Below are 24570 nucleotides of genomic sequence, written 5' to 3' on the forward strand. Positions count from 1 at the left end.
CCCTTGAAAATAAACCATAATCTCCATATAAATTCACATCCTTAGTACAAAGTTGGTGATTAGTGGTGTCTAAATATTTAGAGAACAAACTTGTAGTGTGACAAATCTCTCTTAAACCGAAAAGGAATACAATTTAGGTTGTAATCTTGTGTATACTCACTTGGAGATAAGTGCTACTGAACTCAATTGGATTGACATAGGATAGGGAGGGCTGTTTACTGTAACTTGCATTTGTCTTCTCAAGAGTAGAGCAAGGGATAAGGGAAAAGCTTTGTAATTGATGATAGCCACTTTTTGCAGCATTCATCCTGTAATGCATTTGTTAAGGTGGGCAGACTTTCAGCTTGCAGGATCTGGTTTTTGCGTGTGTATATTTGCCAGAGCCAGTTACAACATACTGGTGGTGAATCTAGCTGGAAAAAATGTGGCTGGAGCTGGACACAATTGTAGTGACCTCCCTTTATCAGTAGACATTTACATCTGAACTACACACCAGAGACTTAACATCACACAAAGATCTTGTTACAGTGATTGCATTTAGTATATTATTTTTCTAAACATCATAATCCAACGCTGATCAATTCTGCCTTGTGCTCCCCCCTCATTACCTCAAGTGATGAGAAATAAGAAGAAAAGAAGGGAGGGAAAGAATGGAACTAATATCAATCCTGTGCTTGTTTAACCACAAATAAAACTAGTAACATCTTTCATTATCAAAATAACAGACTTGCGAACCTACTCTACTTAAAAAACTAAATTAATTCATTTTAGGAGATACATCTAATATCTACCCAATGCATATATAGTCAGAAATGTCACCAAGATATGAGTGATTGAAAGCCATACTAGAACTAGGTTGAACAATTTCATAAAAGTAAGATAACAGATCACCAGAGTTTGTCGTCATCAGACCTGGAGAGCTTTTATTTGCATGTTTACTTGGAAATGTAACTTTGTGTTCAGTTGAGCTTAGTGTGCTATTCCCCCCCCCCCCCCAGATTTGTTGTTAGTAGATAGAATGGGAGTTATATTTAGGGGGGAAGTGGGATTTTTTTGAGGAAGGAAGTGGAAGAGTAGGAAGAGAAGAAGAAAATATGAAATAGGCAGTTCCTAAGTTGGCACAAGTTTAGCTCTGTCACCAAGAGGATAGAACTACATGCACTTTGGGCAAGTCATTGGTGGGGAGGTGGGTACAAAGAGAGGAAAAGTTTATGGGCAGCACTTCTCTCAAATAGAACAAACTCTCAAGTTTCATCACAATTAAGGCTGCAGGCACAGCTCTCCAACTTCTCCTGGCTAGTTCAAGGCAAACTTTCTCCTTGCAAGGGGGAGAAGATATGGAGGGAAAAGAGAGGGAAAACAGCTGTGGCTCCTGCATATGGATTCTCACTTCTATGAATGGATGCTTAACATGCTTGGGAATGAGAGGGGAATTTGATCAAATAGTTGCTCTCACCTCAGAATTTTGCTAGTTGGTACCCCAAGCAATTTTTTGTCTCCATCTGGGCTGCTAACTTTGCCTCATCAGAAGCAACTTAGTTACTCTTATTCTGGCCTTTTGAACAGGTGCAGATCCACAGTTAGGGTAAAAATGCTGCTGGACATGTGCACAAAGCAGCAATAAAAGATAGAGCATGTCAAGTCTCTCAGGGGAGACTATTGGCAGGCAAAATCATCATGATTGACATTTTACCTTGCAGTGTTCTGCTTGCCTCCACACTGAGATAATAGAAATGGCTGTTGCTGTTCAGTATGGGAATATCCATGTAGCCTACTTACATTTCATTGTTAAAGCATTTTGGCAGCATTTCCTCAACATCTGCTTCATGGAGAAATGGAAAGACAACCAAACCTACTGAATTGTTGGATAGTCAATACTAGTAAAAGACATAGGAAAAGGGCTCCGTCTTTATTTTAAAAGTTGTCTGAACACTAGTTTATACCTTTGAAATTCTTTTTTCCAATAGCTTGTGATACATATTTGGTCTGACACCAATAAGTTAATCACCAGTTCTAGTTGCAAACAGCGATATCTTGAAATAGCATAGAGCCATCTTAGGGTCCATTGACAAAGAGTTGCCTGCAATTTCAATTGTAACGTTTTATCCATAATTGGTTAAAATTGGACATCTCAAGTAATTCGGCAGAGCATTGCTAACATACAACACCACCAGTTTTCTAAATCTGAAATATCTAGGAGGTATAAGATATCAGTGATACCATGGTTTGTAAATACAAACACTTACATTAGTTCTTCTGAAATCAGTGTAGATGACATTGTTTTAGCTCCATTGGTCCAGTGAAATAGTCCAATCAGCATACATGCTGCCTCTTTTTTTCTTTGAAATGATAGCTCTCAGTAAATTTTATAGCACCTGATAAGACCATGGGAATTGCCCTTGTTTGTTGTGTCTTTGCCAGTATGGACAATGGAGGAATGTTTCCCTCTTCTGGGTTAAACCTAGAGCTGGGACAATGGGTGCAATGCACACATGCCTTGCAGCTGCTGCAGACGTGGGAGAGAGGTATCAGATCCTATAGTAACAGGAATGCTTTCCATACCCTGTGAGATTGAGAAGATGTTAAATAGATGGTGCTATGCGAAGGATAGGTAGCAAGTAGAGCAGAACTTTTCAAACTGTGTGTTGTGACACGTCAGCATGTTGGCTGCGGTGTGTCTCGTGAATGCTCTCCGTGCTCCTACCGGGGCTGGAAAGTGGTTAGTTTAACCTCTAATTTGTTAATAAAACTGATTTACTGTCTTGCAAAATTATGTATGTCTAAAAAGTGTGTCACCAACATGAAAAGTTTGGGAGTGCCTTTCCCTAATAATCTGATGCAATCACTGTTGTGCCATTAGATAAGAATGCCATGTCCTGCATAATTTACTACAACAGTAGAGCTATATTTCAGTGATGGAAGCCCGTACCATACCAGGTCACTATTTCAGCTGTCAGAAGACACCAAGTGTGTGATACAAAGTCTAAAATTCATTTTCCCTTTAATGAAGCTTTAATCTGTTTTAATGGTTTAGCATAATTATGTTTCAAAGTGTTGATTGGCATTACTTTACTTGTATACAGATTTAGTGTTTCTTTTTTCTCTTGTAAATCTAATACTTTTACTAAATTTATCAGATCATTCTCACTTATGTATTCTTACAGCTGGTTCAGAAACGTGTGTTACATCTTAATGTTAGTGACACAATATGAAGGTGTCCTGAAATCAGCTTCCTAATCATTACAAATCCATATTTACCTTTTTTTGCTTTTTTATAAACTTTTTTTTTAAAAAAAACATTCTGCTTTCCCCTCCCCTCAACCCATTCCCAGATATTTGGGATATGTAAACTAAAAATGCTGCTGTGATGTGTGGATTGCGCTTTTCAAGGTATGTTGAGGAAAGCTTGACAGTCAGAACAAATCTTGTGCCCAGTTAGATATACTTAAAAGATTTAGTAGCCCAGGAGATCTGAATTATAACTGTATCATAGCAGCTTTTTGCCTTGCCACATTGTCTACTAGTGAGAGCTTGAGAAAAATGAACTGAGAGATACCACTGTAAGTTTGATACTATTAATTGAAAATTCATTTCCTGAGTTAAAAATACACAGATCAACATCAAATTGTTTGACTATCCATCAACATTCTACATGAGTCAGTGCAGCTTCTATTAATTATGTGGCTCAAGGAATGGATAATATATAAAATCTGATTCATAAATTACAGAACATAGGATAAGTTGAGATTCTGGATGATCTCAAATTGGAGTGCTCGTTGTTGTTGTTTTAGTGAGGTAAATCCAGGGGTCTGTAATGCTTGAATAGATTCTGGAGATAGTGGGCTAGGCAACATAACTCGAGCAAATAATGACAGTTTTAGGTGGGCTTTGATGGACTGTGAGTCAGTATGTGTAAAAATGCATGCATTTAGAATAACATAGTTCCAAGCCATGATTGAAGTCCTGTGCTGAGATTCCTTATCCAATGAAAGGAGAAGCAATTGGTTTGACTAAATGTAGATCTGATTTAAAACAACTGAAAAGCTACATATGTCCACAACCTTTTTGAATGGTTTGATGCACCGAGTGTGTGTTGAAGTCTCCACACACCTTTCATGCACAAAGCCAAAGAGTTGCATCATCACTGTTTTAAGCTTCTTCCAGTTTTCTGTTGTATGTAGGAAATTCTATCCAAAATTCCACAAATTAAGAAATTTCTAGCGATTATAAGACTTCTCTTAATTTCATTCTAGTATGCACATACCTGTAAGTGAACAAAAAGGAAGTGGCCATGTTTTATGTTGTGCTGTTTTCTGTGGTGTGTTTGCCATATTTAAATATTGAGCTTCAAGGATCTCATTTCCTTTTTAAAAAAAAAAAATATTTATTACTTTTCCAACAATTTATACACTACAAAAACAATACAATACAATACAAAAACACTACATAACATTGACATATTAAACACATTAAACTAACAAAACAAAACAAAAACAATAAAATAAACAATTTCAATATCCCATCTTTCATTCACTTATTTCCACGACCTCCTCACACCTCCCTTTTTGTATTCCACTTCTATTAATTGTTTCAGCAATTCCTTTCCATCTTCCTCTGTTTTCTATCCTATTAATTATCTTAACACATTCTAACCTTATTTTTTCCTTTAATACTCTATTAATCTATTTATACTTAATTCCTTACAACATTTCTACTAAAGCCATATAACTTCATTCCAGCATTTTTCTAACATTCATTAATTTTACAGTATTTCTGTAAATAGTCTTTAAACTTTTTCCAATCTTCTTCCACCAACTCTTCTCCCTGGTCTCGGATTCTGCCAGTCATTTCCGCCAATTCCATATAATCCCAAGGATCTCATTTCCTAGGATTATATATGATCTGATTTCAGTCACTTTGATCTTTGATTCAATGAAAAGTCAAAGAATCTGATTACATCCTTCAGAGTTCAGAGGTAATTGTTTAACTATTAACTATTTCCTTCTACTAGTGTCTCACTCTTTTTCTTATCAGGAGATGGATTTAATGCATATTTTTAAAAAGACAGTTTTATGTCCACTATTGGTAGTTTTGTAATCTAAACTAATTGTATGCAAATGATCTATTGTAATTCTCAACCCTATTTATGGACAGAGAAATTGGGGATGGGGAAGGGGGAATAAGCATTTCATCATTTTTCTGGAGAGAGGAGAAATGGGATTAGGCTTGCCATTGTAAATGTAGTTATATCTATTGAAACATGTGGCTAATGAATGTGATAAATATATTATAATTGGTAGTAGAATGTCATCCAGAGTTTACAATTTCCAAGTAATATCCAAATAATATATATCGGTTCATAACCAAACAGTTACTGTAAAGAGTTACTGGTGAGGAACACCATGATGCAGGCAGGATGCCTTTCGTTGCCCAAGAAGTATCGTGGTGGGTGCTCCAACGTAACGAATTCAACAGCAATCAGCAAATAAGCAGTACAGTATATCCGGATTGGATGAACTGTTTTGAACTAGACTCTTCGTCAGCTGATAATGAAATTAAAGACATTACTTACAATGAATGACAACAAAAATAATACTGAGCAACTTGCATATTAAATAATGAATAAATAATGAATAAGGAATACATACAGTAGTTTTTTTAGAATATCCATACAGGTAAATATAGTACTTGTGGATCAGAGCTCATTAATCAGTGTAGCTAACGGATACTGATACAACCGATGTAAGAACTTATAAAGCAGTAGTATAGCTTGTTTTTCTCATTAATCCCCCCGCTGCTGTTGCAAGAAACTGTTGGCAGCCTGGCCACCATTTTGCATTCTTTACATTGCCTGGACCTAACACCATTCCAAGGCATTGTAGAAGGAAAAAGTGTTCACCACAAAAAATGGTGGAGAGCATTCAGATAAAATTTTCAAAGTGACATATTTTTCTGGGTGAAATCTCCAAATACTTTCAGAAAAAAAGGCTTTTGAGAAATTTTGGTTCAACTAAAATTGTTGTATTTAGGGATACAAACAAATGCATGCCAGGAGATCAAAAATAATGAGGTTTTAAGTGTACAGGTGTATAATGTCTGTTTACTTTCTGATTCCCCAAGCCACTCTGCCTTGGCAAAACTCGTTCTCCTGAGGACTGTAAAAATAGGTGGGTTGTCATGCTGACCACAAGACATGGCTGATGGTCTGAGTTCTGATTGCTGGACTATAATTTCTGTAGTCCTAAAAATCTGTACAAGAGCTATAGATTTATTAATGAACTTTGTGACTGTTGAATACTAGTCATTTCTTTCTTTGGCACTATCCAATCATCCAGGCACTGGTTTGCTCTATGCTCAGTCAAGTAGGAGGCAGGATTTCTCTGTGCAATGATTTTCTTTCCACCTTCACTTTTATAGTGCTATGGTACCTGTCTTTCAGAAATTGGGTTTTCCTCCACCTTTTCCACCACTGCTTCAGCAGCCAGGACTAAAGAGACCTAGTTTAGCTACCTTTAGTTTTTTAAGTTCTTTACTTTGGGGGCAGGGGAGGGTTTACTAGAGAATGATGGATGGTGTTCCTCATAGAGATGGCACTGCCTACTGGAAGGAACAGGCAGGTTCACTGAAGCCTTTTGCCTCCTCTCCAGTGGGAGGAGTGATCCCTCACACCAGACTGACTTTTCCTGCCTGCAGTTGGTGATGATTGAGTCTCCTTGTTCTCTGTTGAGTACTTGCCTTTTCTTGGTCTGGTGCTTTTCCTATTGTATATTTTTGAATTGGTGATGTTTTTGTTTTTATTTTTACTTTGCTTCCTCCTCTCCCCCTTTGGTGCTACTACAGTTGTTTGTTTATTTCCCTTTTGTTACCCCAAATTGTGGGCTGTTTGTTTAGGAATAAGGAGCCACAGAACTAAAATAGAAAATGAAAGTGACCACCAGAACAGGTGAAGTCTTAGCTCAACTCCGTTGGGGGGGGGGGGGAGGGAATCAAATCCTATCATTTCCCACTGATACATTTGGAAATAAGCATTGCCTAGCAGTTCTTGCATTGGCAGGCAGCAGAGCTCAGGGCTCCCCCTGGTGGATGTCAGGAATTTTGTAAAAGCTCATTGCTAACCACAAATCTTTTAGACAGAATACAGTGGTACCTCGGGTTACAGATGCTTCAGGCTACAGATGTAATTCAGAATCATATTTATTCCTCAAAGAATATTTATTTATTTAATGAATGTTGATGAAATTTAATTATTTCCTGTTCTTGCTGGTATAGTTGGTTCTACCTTGCTGTAGATGGTTCAAACATAATTTAGTGTGACTGTTTTGTTTTTAAATCTCACTAGCTTTCCCTAATTCATTTTAAGTTATATTGTTTTCTACAGCAGTCCAGTTATGTGTCATAGTCTATGAACATACAAAAATGCATATGTTTCATTTCCTTGATAAATTCACTAAAATGAAGATTTTTAATTTATTCTTTCTTTGATTTGCAGATAAGCCTTTGAAGAAACGAAAACAAGATTCCTATCCACAGGAGGCTGGAGGTGCTACTGGAGGAAATAAACCAGCTTCTCAGGAGACAGGTTCTGCAGGAAATGGGTCGAGGCCAGCCTTGATGGTTAGTATTGATCTGCAACAAGCAGGACGGGCGGACTCTCAGGCAACTGCTACTCAGGACTCTGACATCATCAAAAAGCCTGAAGAGATAAAGCAGTGTAACGATGGTTCTGTTTTTGTTCCTCAAGAGGATGTTATTGGAGTACTTAAACTAAAATCTGAAAACCACCCTGACATCCCTAGGAAAAAGTCAGATTCCGAAGGTGTAAAGGTGGAAATACAACACAATGAAAACAAACAAGCAGAAGTGCAGCAAAATGAGAGTAAACGGATAGAAACTAAACATACTGAAAGCAAGCAGGCAGAAATTAAACATGAGAGCAAACATGAGAGTAGACAGGTGGATGTGAAACCAAACGAGAGCAAGCAGAATAATGGCAAACAGGAAATAAGGCAACGACCTGAGACTCCAAAACAGAAAAATGAAGTGAGGCCAGATACTCCAAAACAGAAAAATGAAGGCAGGCCAGAAACCCCAAAGCAGAAGAATGAAGGCAGGCCAGAAACCCCCAAACACAGACATGAAAACAGGCGGGATTCTGGTAAATCATCTTCAGAAAAGAAGCCTGATATATCTAAATATAAAATGGACATGAAATCTGATCCTTCCAGAGTGAAATCTGAAAGGCCTGATGCATTAAAACAGAGGACAGATGGACGTTCAGTTTCTGACTCTCTAAGACGGGATCATGATAACCTTAAACAAAAATCTGAGGACAGGGGTGAATCAGAAAGACACAGAGGAGATTCATCCAAGCTGAGAAGACCTGAGTATTTGAGGTCTTCGAGTAAGGCCGAGCATGACTCTAAATATATCATTAAATCTGATAACACAAAACCTGAAAAACTAGACAGAAAACACAGGCATGAGTCTGGTGAGTCCCGGGATAGGCTGTCATCTGGGGATCAGAGACCAAGACCTGACAGCCCTCGTATTAAACAAGAAAGTAAAAGTGATATTGGTAAATTAAGGCCAGATAGGCCGGGTTTTAAATCACACAACAGTAAAGATGAACGAAGGACAGATGGTAATAAGAGCAAAATGGATGGTAACAAAGCACACACAGACAATAAAGCGGAATTTCCCAGTTATTTGTTGGGGGGAAGATCGGGGGCTTTGAAACACTTTATCATTCCAAAAATCAAACGTGATAAAGATGGTAATGTAATGCACGAAGCAAGGAAATCAGAAATTAAGGGTGAACCGAAGGACAAAGTTGAGAAGATTGGGCTTGTGGAGGATCTAAATAAAGGAGCTAAACCAGTCGTTGTTCTGCAGAAGCTTTCTTTGGATGATGTACAAAAAATTATTAAGGATAGAGAAGACAAATCTAGAAGCTCTTGTTTTAAACCTAACAAGAACAAGTCATCCAGATCAAACAAAGGTAGGTTTTCAAGATTTTATCCATTATGTTTAGTATCGTGGTGTGTTTTATTCTAAATTTTAATTTTGGTAAAGAGGGTTTTTCTTGTTGCTGTTGCTGCTGTTGTTGTTCCTAACCATGACTTTCCTAAATCAGTTTGTGTAAACATAATTGTTTTGTATTAGATTGTACTTATATAGCTTGATTATCCAAAAAGGTTGTTTAACAAAGATAAAAGTATTGTAGGTGTTGATTTTCTACCCCACAGGAAAAGTACATGTTTTTATTTCAGCCTAGCTGTGGAATCGAGTTTATTATATATTTACTTGGGCATTATTTCTTAGTGTTTCTAGCTTTCATCTTTGGTGGTAACCTGCTGCATTTTTCAGAAAAATAGTAAAATACAATACTATCTGTTTTATCCAGCTAAGTATAACCAATGTGGACTTTTAATGGGTCTAAATTAAGTCATGTCTTTTAATTTCAGTGGGTCTACACTGAGTATGACCAATATTTATTAGCTTGGTATAATGAAACAAACATGGCTCTAAAAATTCCAGGTGTAGGCTTGTCCTAAAGTTGGAATTTCACAGAAGTCACCAATCTGCCTAGATTACCTAGCTTTCGGGAAATAATAATTACATAATCATTTCCCTGTTTAATACCTTATCAACAAAGTATACTTGGATCAAAACAGATAAAAGAAAACAAATAGATTTTTTTATTTTTCAAAAAAATCATGATTTAGTAGGTTTGTGAAAATAAAACGGTATTTGGTGCTGAGAAGGCATTGCAGTAAGTGCCGTCTGGAATTCTTTGAAGAGGAAGTATGCCACTATCAAGAAGATTCTTTCACTTGTAGCCGCCTGCTGAAGCTCAGTTGACAGAAGCACACAAGGAAGAGCCTCAGATGAAGATTTAGTGCTAACTGTTTAATTCTGCATATCAACCTAGAAAGTGGAAATTAGTTTGTTTTTGTAAATATTGTACAGTATAAGCAATGATCAGCCATGTACACCTAGTTAACCATGTTCAGCTTGTTTTGCATTTCTGTTCTTGTCCAGGTTGTAGCTACTCATTTCTACGCATGGTAGTCCTTTCTCAGTTATTAATATCCTTTCCTTTAAATGTTTTTGCTCAATATTGCACACACATGTAACTATAATTAATGCAAATTTCAGAAATATATATTTGAAGGCATCAGTGTATTATATGTCTTTATTTCTGTAAACATTAACTGAATGTAGAAGAGTGGCTAGCTTTCAATCTATGTTTGGTTGCAAAATATGGGATCTATACTTAAATAGAGCAATTACTGTATGGTCACTGATGCTGGAACTACAACTCCCATTTTAGCATTTTAAAAATGGCTACATTCACATGTCCATGGTAAGCTATGTTCCTCAGCACAAGCAGGGAGGAGCAGAGTAGGTATAATGGGCTTGTGCATGGTACACCATGGTTTCTGGCTCACTGATATGTGAATGTTGTCATTATTAAATGCAGACCTACAGTTGGGTTTATTTCTTGATTTCATTGTCACTTCAAAAAATGAACTATTTCCTTTCACAGATGTGCCTGAGACAATAGTAACTAAGCTGTAAAACAAGCATACTTTGATAGTTAATGTAAAACTGGTTTATTTAAATAGCTCTTGATCTATAACTAATATCTGGGTCAGAGACTTTAATTTGAGCACATGAACAGCTTTCATGAAGGATGTATTAAACATTTTAGATAACTGAACAATCTAGAGGGTGGAAGTATGCATCAGGTGGTCAAAGTGGGAGAAGAGGTGTCTGAGTTTTATCTCATCCTCAGTCATTTGTTCTGTTAGAGAAGGGTAATGCCTCATTTCTCATAACTGGAGAAAGATCCTTGTTTTCACAGTGGTTATGTTGCAGCTCACTGTGGATAAATAGAACAGGAGGGGAGCAGAGACTAGAGAGAATGATCTGATTTAGCATGCTTACTTTGCTTGTATTCAGTAAACAAAGTTAAAAACTTTGAAACTGCCAAGCTTACCTAATGCCTTCTTTGCATTTGACATTCTTTCATTGCTGTTAATGAACATGGAAAATTTTCCAACGCTTTCTTTTTCTGTAGGAAATTTTTCATTTCCCACATCGTTCGAAGGTGACTCCCAGAAAGTCTTTATGGGGGTGGGGAGGCTCACCAAAAGTTGGAGAGAGGCACCTTTTGTGAGCAGAAATTTGTGGGAGGCACCTTCACCCAATGTTCAGCAGTTACTGTCAGCTGCTTACAACACAGCTCACTGTGTTAAGGCTTTGCTGAGGGCAGGAGGGGGCATGTCCTTGAATTGAACTGTATTATTGATGTATTTGCCACTTGTTTGTACAGTATGCTTGTTATAAATAATGCCAGCGTATCTAAAGTTGCTCTGCTATAAGTTGGGAATATGCATTTTGTTAACATAACTAGCTTTTAAAAGTTGCCTTCATCTGGTTACATGCACAATCTGCTTACATATGCAAATATGAAATGGGTAATGAATGGGTGCAAATAAAACATTGTGTATTGTGCTTATGAAGAGTCATGCTGAAGTAGGCTGCTTCTGAGAGGGAGATGATCTTTTAAAGTTTTATTTTTTGCAAACAAGAGCTGTTGATTGATTTGATATTTTAATTAACAATTTGTACTTTAAAGTTTGAATTAGGTCTTTTTGCTGATAATGCTGTGTGTTGCTAGCTGCTATAACTTTTTAAGTTTTAGAAACTATATTGTGATACCGTGTGAAAGGACAGGTGAAAGTGCTAATCAACACATGCAAATATTAATTTGTTTAGAACCTTATTCACTCACAGTGTACTCTTCATTGATAGGTAGCATAGATCAGTCAGTGTTAAAGGAATTACCTCCAGAACTCCTAGCAGAAATTGAATCTACCATGCCTCTCTGTGAACGAGTGAAAATGAACAAACGTAAGCGTAGCACAGTAAATGAAAAACCAAAATACGCTGAAATCAGTTCTGATGATGACAATGACAGTGAAGTGGCTTTTGAAAGTAAGTAGAGTGGTGATTTCTCATTTTGATAACGGTGATATATTGTGTTAAAAATGGTTTGTGGTGTCTTCCTAATCAGTCCTGCCAGATGAGCAAGGATGAGGCCAGGGTAGTTCACATGGGGGGGGGGGGAACCAAGTAGGTACACACACTCCCAGCATTCTGTGGTCTTCATCGAGTAACACAGTGTCTGAAGTAAATCACTTCCTGATTGAGCATAGTAAGGAAACAGCTAAGTAATCTGCAGTGTCACATTTTGAGTACCTTAGATAAAAGCAAATAGGAGCTGAGACAGAATTTAGCTACTGGCTCTCCTTCACAAGTCTGGATGGTTTTCTTGTGTAGGGTACTGTAGACATATTGAGGAAACTATAGTAGGCTGTGTTGAGGTATGCTGGTGTAGTATGGCAACTCTTGGGGAGATAACTTAGACAAGGCATAGGCAAACTCGGCCCTCCAGATATTTTGGGACTACAACTCCCACCATCCCTGACCACTGGTCCTGTTAGCTTGGGATGATGGGAGTTGTAGTCCCAAAACATCTGGAGAGTTGAGTTTGCCTATGCCTGACTTAGACAAAGGTCACTTAATAGGAATTCACTACAATACAGAGATAAACGCAGTCATGGAACTCATACATGGCTCTTTTTCTTTAAACAGTAAACAAATTTGTTTTGAGAACTCATCTGTGGTGCTTCAGGAAGTTGTGTTTTATAGAAAAATTAATCACCTTTAATGAACTAGTTGGGCTGAAAAAGATGGCTTACTATGTTTTCCTTCCCTTCCTAGAAACTGAGCAAAAAGTGAACAAAATGTAAAGAAACACCAGAAGAAAGGTTTTATGGTTCAGTGGAAGGGTTTGAAAAATTTTGGAGTGGAAAATAATATGCACATGCCTACTTCTGGGTTCCTGTCCTACTACTTTCATGGTGCTGCAGATACGCTTTATTTACAAGAAGATAAAATGAATAGGCCCCTAAACAAAGTGTATTGCAATTTAATTGTATTTCTAAAACAAAATTAAAAGAATTAGGGGGAAATGGAAAAGAATAATGCAGATAATGGTGTCCTTGGTCTTGAAATGAAAATCAAAGTTTTAGCTAAAAAGTATACCTTTCAGTAACTGAAGCTAGAGATACACAGTTTTATCCAGTCAAGGAACACTAATTTCAACCAATAGGCAATTAATAAAGAGTAAGAGGGAGAAAAGGCATAGGAGGGAAATTCAAACTTACATTTTGAAACTTTTCTGGAACATACTAATTTTCTTATTAAGGGAGAGGCAAAAGAAGAAAGGTTGCAGAAGTTTGATGGAATAAGAGACATTAGGTTTATCAAGAAGAGGGTCAGATTAATGTAGAGTCCAGGCAGGAACACCAATATATATATATTTAAGGGCTCCCCTCCAACTTTTGAGAGCCTGAAAAGTGAGAATCAGACATATAAACTGAACACCTGATGAGATTTGGAGCCAGGGATGAAAATGGTAAAGAAGAGAGAGCATGTTTGTTTCAGTGAGCAAGAGGAATAATGTAAGTAAAGGAATTCTGGAACAGCATCAAGGTTTCAAAGAAGTGGCCGGCACACAAGTCAGTTCTGCATGCACATCTGGGATGTTGCTGCTTAATTAAAAAAAAACTAGCACTACCACAAACAAACAAACAAACAAACAAACAAACAAACAATCCACACCTCAGCCTATATATTTAGCAGTGGGAATTTCTGAAGTGAAAACAGCAAATGAAAGTCAGACATCAACCATAAGAATAGCTTATACAGATCTTGACCCAAAAATCCAAGGTGAGATGGAGCCCAGGTAAGCACAGCAATACCTTAGACAAGAAATAAAAGGCTGAACAAGCTTTTGGGAGCAGAAACAGGAAAGGATGGGCTTCCGTGTTTCTATATATTGAATACTGTGCTTGAAAACTTTCAGTAGAATTCAGCAACTTGAGCTTTATCAGTTTGTCCTCCATGATTACTACTGCACCAAGAAAGAAGTGAAAACATGCTTGTGAATTGCTCCTAGCTGGAAGATAAGTTGAGTTTCTTTAAACTGGACTTTGCATTCATAACAGTGTGTTAATTTCTAGCTTCTCGGAAAAGGCATAAAAAGGATAGAGAGGATGATAAAGCTTGGCAATATGAAGAACATGACAGACGAGCTTCTGGAGAACATAAAAGGAGTAGCCACTATCATGAAGGAAGGAGGAGCTCTGGTAGCAGTCGATATCGCAATCGTAGTCCAGAAGACTCGGATGTAGATGATTATTCTCCCCCTCCTAGCCTCAGTGAGGGTAATTATCACACCGCTGTTAAACTTGCTCTCACATTAGTGATAATTTTTTCCTAAGGCTTAATTTTTTAAAAAAGTATTCTTAAGAACCTGACTTACTGACAGATAGTTTTAAAGTTGTATTGGTCATATTGAATGTCATGATAAACCATACTTTTTAGTGACAGGAAGAAGCCTAGTCTCCCCTGGCTTGTATTCCCCTTCTACTCCAGTATGTCTCCAAGGAGAAGTGTGGAAGTTTTTGAGAGTGATTAAATGTGACACAGCTACCTGAACCTAAGAATTACTGCACTCACACGATGAAATCTTGGCTTAATAAGCCACGGTAATACATGAGTTGCATGCACCTACACATAGCCCCTGTGTCACTTCTCCTTTTATGTAGGCAACAAAACAAACTAGGAAGCTGCAATTGCCCATAGCTTTCCATTCATGTGAACCAGGAACTATGGTTAATGACTTTGAAAAAAGTCAGGATTTGGAAGTCAAACATGGTTTGAATTTGAATTGTGATCCTGGCTTGCTTGGAAGCTGTTAACCTTGGCTGTGAAGCTAGTTTATTTCAACAACCCATAACTAAGATTAACCTCAGTTTAGGGTTTGGACATAATGCTAAGCTTCAGGTAACTGAAAGCAGAAGCAAAAGTTTCCTGTCTCCTCTCACAGCCATACAGCAGGAGGAGAGGAGAGCATATGAGCCAGGGAGGAGGCTGGGCTCATTCCCATCTCCATAAACCATGATTATAGTGATGTCTGAACACAATATTTGCATTACCATATAAGAAAGCATTTATGGAAATGTTCCATTTTATATTTTAAGTGGCTAGAAAAATGAAGAAAAGAGAGAAACAAAAGAAGAGGAAAGCTTATGAACCAAAGCTAACACCAGAAGGTAAGGTTGCTGCTGCCGTTGTTTCCTACCTTTAATGTCTTTGCCATTGTTAGTTGCCATTAATTGATCATGCCTCAAATATACTATACTTCATATTTTTATTAGAAATGATGGATTCGTCTACCTTCAAGAGGTTCAGCGCTTCAGTAGAAAATATTTTGGACAATTTGGAAGACATGGATTACACTGCGTTTGGTAAATAACCCTTTTCCTATCAAATGATACATAGATGGCTATATATATTGGCCTTTTTTGACTGACAAATTTAGTGGACTTGAACATTATTTTCCTAAAACTCCCCCTCCCCATGGCACTGCTTGAGAATTCAAGAAAGAATAGTCATTGTAACCAGCACAAAAATTCCTGTTTAGACAGGGTGGAATGATTGTGTTGCTTAGACTTTTGTTCTGAAATTCAGGGGTTTTTTTACCCAGCTTTTGCCAGGGATCTCTAACTGCTGTACTTGCAGACATTGGCTATGTTTACACATCATTTACACCTTAATTGTTTTATGCAATTGAGCAGTGTACTGGTGGAGTCACCACTTCACTCCTCCTGCTTTCTTGGCTGCACCAGGAGCAGCTTGTTGTGTCATCTAGACTCAGGCTTGTGGTTTGCTTCTCACTAAATAAACCATGAATAGTAGCTAAGTCATCTTCTGTGTACCACTTGTGTTTCGTTGGGGGGAAACAAAATGTGAGCCAAGGTTTGCTTGACAACATGCCAATGCTTATGATTTGTTTCCAGCATTCAAGTCACACAGAAGGATCAAAGCCAAGACTTTTGAGCAGCATGCACAAGCACAATTCTCATTCATATTAAACCATGGAATGGCATAGGGGGTCCCCCTGGATCATGAACTTTAGAACCCTGCTCAAAACTTTAGAACCCTGCTCAGAATAGCTTCAGTTTCTGTCATCACAAAAATTTAAAGTTCATAACTTCTCAATTCTTCTGCAATGTTTCAGTGGACCATTGAAATGGATCTGATCTATGGAGCAGTTTGAGAAACTCTGAGCTAGGTTTTGAGAGACAATCTTCTAGCCTATACTTCTGAAGTTGAGAGGGATGGAGAAATTAGTTGGGCTCACATTCTTCATAATCCCATCTCCCAAACTGATACATGAACTGTGATGCATTTCTGCAACAAAAATATGCTTATAAAAAAGCATATATTTGGGGAGAGTGTACACAAAAATGCGTATATTAGGCAAAATTGCAAAGGAAAAGTATATATTAGGTGAAATGCACATGAAAATGCACACAAATTATTAGTGGACTTTAAAAGTAATGCAAACTGATACACAACTAAGGTGAACTGAAGACTGGAAAAATAAGGAACAAAGATAAAATAAAAACAGCAGCTCTAACTTTCTTGAGATATTGATGACTATCTTTAAAATGGCTCTGTCATGCTGCTGCAATGAAAAGAAAAATGAAATCTTTCAATTTCTTCTTCTTTAGGTGATGATGATGAAATTCCTCAGGAGTTTTTATTGGGAAAGCATCAACTTAGTGAATTGGGCAGTGAATCTGCTAAAATTAAGGCAATGGGCATTATGGACAGGGTAAGTTATTGCTGCCTTAAAAATGAAGAATGCAGCAGATTTTTGTTCACAGAGGGATTCTTCAACAAATATTTTTCATCTGGAAGAGATGTTATCTGAGAGCTCTTTTAATCTCCAGGGCATTTGGGACAAAACGTAAAAGACAAGTGTCTGCTGTCAGTTAAATACAGAGACATTTGTTATTTGTTTTGGTAACTCACAACTTATTCAGCTTTATGCTCTTGGCAAATTAAGAAATTAAAATAAATTTAAAAGATGGAAAAAATGGGGTGAGCATCCCAGGAAACCCCGTTTGGGAAGACCACCCACTCAAGAACCCCATGGGTTTTGACGATACATTATTTTGGCTTTAGGCGCTATCTGGACCGTAATCCCAATGTAACTTGAGAGTTGCCTGCAGTCTAGTCTGAGCTCTGTCTGGGCACTAGGAGACAGTCCCCGCCCTCCAAATCCTAACCTTGAGCTGAACTAGGATCTACTTCCAATTTTATTTGGAGCCATTACTTTTTTAATTGGCAAGTGAAAGGAAGGATACACAATTTGAGGATGAAAGACACTACTCTGTTTATAAGTCCAAGTGGTGGACATAGAGATTATCATATACATGAAGGATAATTGGTAGATGAAATGTTCTGTTTTTAGCTTTCAACAGAAAAAACGGTGAAAGTCCTGAACATATTGGAGAAGAATATTCAAGATGGTTCAAAGCTTTCTACTCTTCTTAACCATGTAAGTTGCTAAATGATGCTAGTATCATTGTATTTATTTTATACATTAATTGAGAGGCTAGAAATAGCCTCTCCAGCTCTCCTTCTGAACTGGAGACTGCACTTGAGGAATCCTAATAAGGCTGGTTCAGATGGCATGGAGTATACTGTGACATTGCTAGCAACCTCAGCTGAGAATGTCACATAGAGAAAATAGTATCTAATCTAAGTAACATACTAGGAAGTCATTTCTACAGAGAGCCTCTTTAGATTGAAATAGAGGTTCTACTAGTCTAGGTATGCACAACTCGAATAACCACAAAGGATTTGTTTATATTTTATCAACAGGACATCACTGATACATTAACTGAAGACAAGCATCATGTTATAATTTTAACTAACCAGTGTTCTCTTTAGCTAATTTTTTGACCTTTCATTTCTCCATGTCCCATACTGCTGTTTATTATCTCTCTCCAAGTAGAGACTTTTCTCTTTCCTTATACCACCATAGACCTGCATTCTCCTCTCTAGCCTCCCCACTTTCTGCTCCCATTTCCAAATACCTTTGTATCCCATTTGTTACCTTTCTGTTCTCCCTGCAGTCTATATACTTTTCTGTATTCCCTCTGTACCCGATGTATTACTCCCCCCCCAACTTTCTCTTCCCATTACCTAGGCTTCTGTGCATCCCATTTTGTTACATTTTTCTGCCTCACATCTGTTTCCTTCCCTGTCTCCCCACCCCCCCGCCCCCATTCCATTTCCTTCTCCCTGACCTCTTCTACTCTTCCTTCTTAATGTTGGTGGCTGCAGTGCAAAAGGGTTTCGCTCACTTAGCAATGCACACACTGAGGAAATCACAGATGCTAACCAAGGCTATTTGTATTTACTCTAGCAGAAGACTGTGGCTACCTTTCTTGAATTTGACACTGAAAGTATAAAGTCTAAATATGCATCTGTGGAAAACAGGAATTCTGGACCTCTCAAGCCTAGAGTTGGCACATGCCTGCCCTCTAGTGTCCAATTTTTATTTTGAAATGTAAACTCACCTGAAGGCTTGGGATGGACAATTTACATACATGCATATTGCTCTATATTTCTCAATCAGTGATATGTCTGCATGTTTTTTGTTCTCAAAGGCTGTTTTCCATTATTGTAACTGACTTCTTAACTGACTTCTGTGACTGACTTGTGTCAAGATCTACATTCTATTTTTTCTCTTTCTGTTGGTTTGCCTAGAGCAGGCGTAGTCAACCTTTTTATACCTACTGGCCACTAATGCATCTTTCTTGATGGTAAAATTTCCTTACCACCCACCAGTTCTCAATGGAAGGAGGATTCAGCTTGTGCCGTAGAACCCCCTACCGCCCACCTAGAATCCTGAAACGCCCACTTGTGGGCGTTAGAGACCATGTTGACAACCCCTGGCCTAAAGGAATACTGTAGCAAAGGGTTGTGACCACTATATAATGCCTTATCCACATCATGCTAGATTCCACAGAATTAGACTTTAGAGTGACTTGTTTACCTTCCACTTTGAGAGGGAGGTAATGCTCTTACTTCCCTGTTACTGGAAATAGCTGAATGCACTTGCATTGGAAATTCAGATTCCTTACTTGGAACAGGAGCTCTTCCAGAGTGACTTTTCTCTGTTTTTGTGTTGATCCTTCCTTCCTGACATGGTTTCCTACTTGGTTAACAGAAGATGGAAAAGAGTAAAAATTTTTTTATCAGAAATGATGTTCTATAAGAGTTTATCTTAATGGATGAAGAAATACTGAGTAAGGCTCCAATACTGCCATGAATAGTGTGAGCCTCACTCACTGTTGTCATTCTGCAGGGTCATTTTGGGTGAGGCTTACTAACCAGAAAAAAGCCCTGGCTGATTAGACGCAAGAGCACAGCTGGTGAAAAATTTGGCAACTGTACTTCAGGAAGGGTTTTTCTGAGATTGTAGCATTGTGCAATATATCACAGAGATTCCTGGTTTGTATTTGGCTTTTGGGAGGTTTTAAAATATCAGTAATCACTAAACTTTTTCATATTGATATATGAGCTATTGCTGCGTAAACTTTGCTCACATTTATTGTCTCTGATTGCTTTTTAAAAATGTTTTCTTTTAAACTTAGCACTCTGAATTTTTCTGCAGAATAACGACACTGAAGATGAGGAAAGATTATGGAGAGACTTGATCATGGAGAGAGTCACAAAATCTGCAGATGCCTGTCTTACAGCTATCAACATCATGACATCACCCAACATGCCCAAAGCTGTATATATTGAAGATGTAATAGAAAGAGTTATTCAGTACACTAAATTTCACTTACAGAACACACTTTATCCTCAGTATGATCCTGTTTACCGATTGGACCCTCATGGTGGTTAGTATAACAGATATATTTCTTGCTTTTGAAATCATACTATTGTAGAGAATATATATGCAGATCCAAAATCATCATCACCATCTCCTCCCTCCTCCTCCTCCTCCTCCTCCTCCTCCTTTATACTCTGCCCATCTGGCTGGGTTTCCCCAACCACTCTAATGTAAAGTAAGCCCTTTTCAGCTTTACTTAGATATATATTTTGTGTAAAGTATTGATATCCCGCCTTTCTATTCCACCACTGGTGTGCCCAGAGTGTCTGCCAACAACAAATTTAAAAATATAGAGAGAGATCTGAGAGGGCTGGGGAGGCTAAAATAAATTTAACACTGCCAAGTATATGTGGTGTAATGGAAAAAAGGGAACTGTTGATATTCTGGTCCCTGATTGTTTGGAGTATTAAAAGTCACTATAAATACCTTGAATTGAGACTGGCAACAAGTGAAGCTCAGACAAGTGTAAAACAATTTGATTGACTACCTGGCAGCTCATTTTGGAGCAATTGAAAGGACAGCCCCATAAGAACATATGAATGGCCTTGCTGGAACAGACCAGTGGTTCATCTCGTCCAGCATCCTGTGCTCAAAGTTACCAATCAGATTGCCCATGGGAAGCCCACAAGCAGAATCTGAACACAATACCACTATCTCCTCCTGTGGTTTCCAGCAACTGGTATTGAGAAGCCTATTGCTTCCAACTGCGTGGACATTGCAGCTAGCAGACATTGATAGCTGCTAGCTGATCTAGTGATATATAGCTGCTGATAGACCCATGCAAAGCACATCACAGCGGTCTATTTTCCTTTTCATTATGTTCTTCTTGTATTTTTCAAAATATTGGCTTGTGCTTTAGAGGGTTCCCATTGCTATCTGTGCCAGCTGCAACTTAAAGTATAAGTTGCATTTTCCCTGAAAATTTTGACTATGGGAAAATCCTGTCGGGATCTGAATAGTCTGAAATTATTTGGTGTCCTGTCATAATTGATTTGAGTAAATTTAATTTGCATACTTAATGGTGTAAAAGCTTCGTTAAGTGTTCCCTTCAGAAGGTCTCTCTCCTCTCATACATACAATACATACAATCAACTTGATTTATTATAGTCAACTTGGTTGACTATACAGTGGTACCTCTGGTTACAAACTTAATTCGTTCCGGAGGTCAGTTCTTAACCTGAAACCATTCTTAACCTGAGGTACCACTTTAGCTAATGGGGCCTCCCGCTGCCGACACGTGATATCTGTTCTCATCCTAGGGCAAAGTTCTTAACCCAAGGTACTGCTTCTGAGTTAGCGGAGTTTGTAACCCAAGGTGTTTGTAACCCGAGATACCACTGTATTTCATCTCGGGAGATAAGAGAAATATATGAGCTTGGTGAGGAGAAGTTTTATATCTAATATGGTTGCATTGTGCTAAATTTCTAAAAAATGTGTCTTGTTTTAAAATTTACTAGGTGGTGTATTAAGCTCAAAAGCAAAGCGTGCCAAGTGTTCTACCCATAAGCAAAGAGTAATCGTGATGTTATACAACAAAATTTGTGATATTGTTAGCAGTTTGGCTGAACTGTTGGAGATACAGCTTCTTACTGACACCACTATTCTTCAGGTAGGTTTGATCCATTTTATCTAGATTTCTCTTCCCCTTCTGCACACACACACAGGTCTAAAGTTCTTCTCCAGTGGATATTTTTTTTCTTTTACAAGCAGTAATAATGAAACTTCTTAAATTTAAGCTACTAGATTTTAAAAATTATTTTATAAGGCAACTTGGACAGTCAGTTATGAATATATATGATATGGAAAATATATGCATCTTTGAAGAACAATAACTACAAAATACCCAAGGAAAACAAAGGTGTTTTTCTGCTTAAATCTGAGGTGCTTTTCATCCCTGTTGTATGCTACTGCGACTAGTATGGGAATTGGAGAACACAATTAAAAAGACGATGATCAGAGGTCTTTTTCTGTTGAAAAGATTTTGTTTTCATTTTATCAAGTATTATGAGAATTTATGTATATATTTCCTTTTCTGTTAATAGGTTTCTTCAATGGGGATAACACCTTTTTTTGTAGAAAATGTCAGTGAACTTCAGTTATGCGCCATCAAACTTGTCACTGCAGTAAGCACATCTTTTAACCAATATTTAATTGTAAATAAATGAATGACTTCTGGTGGTGCTGGTGGTTTTTTAAGGAACTTTTGTGGGGGGTGGCATTCATGAATTACTTAATCTGGTCCTGGTCATGCCCTCACTTCTAACTGCCTGGCAACAGGTTCTTTTCACCACTGAACTGCTTCCCACTAAGCTTTGCCCGATAAGCCAGATTGCAGCTGGTTTGTGAGAAAAGTATAAGAACACCACCACCACCACCACTGATCTTTCACACCATTATTTACCTTAATTGTTAGAAGCAAGGATATGCTGGCAGGAGCACTGCCGATCAAACAAATCTATTACTGTACTTTGATAGTAGGAAAGGGTTAAGGAATTATGTTACTGAGACCATGTCTGATGTGTCTATGATGGGACACTAACTTGATTTGGGACATGCTGAGAGTAGCTGAAAACCTACAAGGAGATATCCCTGAGAGAGAAATCTCATGGCTATAGCAAATGCAGATTGGGCTGATTTTTAATTTCTTTTGAAGCAATGTAGATTAGGATAGCAGCTTTAAAGCAGCTACCGTATTTTTCCATGTATAACATGTCCCCATGTATAAGACGACCCCTATTTTGGGGGACTCCAATGTAAGAAAATGGGGGGGATTGCCCAGGGTTGTTGAGCGTTTTTTTTTGGGGGGGGGTGCCAAAAATCACTAACCCGACTGACAAACGCTACAAATTGCAAGTGTCGCCAAAGCCACAACGCGTCTGCTCGCCCGCCGACAGAAGCCGGCATTCGCACGCCCAATTGCCGCAGCGACAGCCAATCCACAGCAGCCCTTGCCGCAGCTACCAATCACCCACCAAATCGCTGCTGACAAGCTCCTGCTCGTGCCTGCAACCAATAGCCCGTCTCCTCTCTGCACTATGCATGTATAAGGCGACCCCAGATTTTTAACATTATTTTAGAGTAAAAAAACCCTCGTCTTATACACAAAAAAGTACGGTAGTTTGTCCAGCCTGATGGCTCAGTGTGTGAACAACTTTGTGAGCCTCACTAGGTTTGAAAGTTTACTTAGAAAACAATTTGAGTTGGTATTTTCAACTCTCTTAAATTAATGTTAGTAGTACCTTCTCCAAAATAATTTAAAACCATTTAATACATTTACATTAATACCACTTTTCTGGATTCATACCTCTTGGCTATAGATATTGATTGGTAATAGGAAAATAACTTTATGTTTTAATAAGTGTGTATGTGTGTTTGTAAAATAGTTTGTATTTTGGACAGCAAAATAAACAGGAAATGAAATACATATAATAACCATAATGAACTTTTTTCAGGTCTTCTCAAGATATGAAAAGCATAGGCAGTTGATATTAGAAGAAATTTTCACTTCACTTGCAAGGTTACCAACCAGCAAAAGAAGTCTGAGGAACTTCAGGTAATGTACAGTGCTAATTTCTCTCTCCCTCTCCTCCCATCTTTTGAAGAAGTCTGTGTTTTTTTAGACATTTTATTGTTAACTGCCTGATTCAAGGGGCACGCTAAGCCAAACTATGTCTGCATAACTGCAGGGTTGGGATTTGAATCTAAGGTGCAATTTCAGATTTTGCATACAAGGCTTGTGGCTGTTGGGAGAGTAGAAAACACATCAAATGTCAGATGAGGGAAAACTCCTACCGTCCCCTACTTTTTGCTTGAATTTTTTCAATTTTTTGTTAATATGGCTTAACTGAATATTGGTTAACGAAATGCCAGTGAGGTTTAGTGGACTAAGACTAGGCAAGCATCTATTCCAATCCCCACTCCACCATGAAACCCCCTGGGTGACCTGCGCCAGCTACTATTACAGCCCAACCTACATCACAGATTTGATGAGATGATAAAAGAGGGGTGGGGTATAGCATAGGATCAAGCCATGCAAAGCATGCCACTCTGAATGCTATAAAGGAAGGGTGGGATAACATTGAAGGAAGGAGATTTATGAGTGTGAGGCAGGAATGCTTAAATAAGGCATGGGGAAAGTTTGGCCTGCTGACCAAATTAGACCCAGCAGGTCTAATTTGGCCTACAAGGCTGTTTTCCCCATGCCATACACCTCCTGTCAATCTGTATCTACACCCAGTATTAGGTTTAGGACAGGTAAAGACATTACTGCAAAGGAACAACCAAAAGCTTTGAAGTGCACTCCCAATTGTTCCATAGCACTTGGGAGCTGCTGATCCCTTCTGAAGGTGTGGATTGCTGTCATTAGCTCATGGGTGGTGACTGCAATCTCCACTGGGGTTCCTGATCCAAAGCTTTCACATGCTGAAAGTGGGACTTGAATTCAGCATCAACTCCCAAGTCCTGCTTTTGTCAGGGGTCTTCCTCTACAACCTTGCTTGTAGTCAAGCTGGGCTGTAGAGCAGAAAAGTTCCCATCCCTGGCTTAAATCATGTAGCTTCAAAGTAAAGTGATACACTTCTGTTGGATTAACTTTTGTTCCAGAAATGTACTGCTCTTTGGGGGAAGCTTATTGCTTAGTTTGAATGCAAAACCACAACCCTATTGTGGGGATAAGATTTGAGATCATTGTAATAATTGAAGCCAATTGAAAAAAATGCCAAGGGTTTTAG

General features: G+C 38.2%; 1 protein-coding gene across 3 annotated transcripts in view; it reads left to right on the plus strand.

Annotated features, from left to right (window-relative positions):
- The window catches only part of NIPBL (NIPBL cohesin loading factor), a 129238-nt gene that overhangs the window by 78639 nt on the left and 26029 nt on the right, over positions 1-24570 (plus strand). For all 3 annotated transcript variants that reach the window (XM_080972171.1, XM_080972173.1, XM_080972172.1), the window contains 11 exons: positions 7490-8998; positions 11821-12003; positions 14097-14300; positions 15120-15191; positions 15297-15386; positions 16656-16759; positions 17402-17488; positions 19616-19847; positions 21298-21449; positions 21883-21963; positions 23293-23393. In XM_080972171.1, the coding sequence (XP_080828297.1) occupies positions 7490-8998; positions 11821-12003; positions 14097-14300; positions 15120-15191; positions 15297-15386; positions 16656-16759; positions 17402-17488; positions 19616-19847; positions 21298-21449; positions 21883-21963; positions 23293-23393 (2815 nt within the window). The remainder of the gene's footprint in view (positions 1-7489; positions 8999-11820; positions 12004-14096; positions 14301-15119; positions 15192-15296; positions 15387-16655; positions 16760-17401; positions 17489-19615; positions 19848-21297; positions 21450-21882; positions 21964-23292; positions 23394-24570) is intronic.

The sequence above is a fragment of the Podarcis pityusensis genome, assembly GCF_964106645.2.
Source record: "Podarcis pityusensis genome assembly, chromosome: 11".
Classification (NCBI taxonomy): domain Eukaryota; kingdom Metazoa; phylum Chordata; class Lepidosauria; order Squamata; family Lacertidae; genus Podarcis; species Podarcis pityusensis.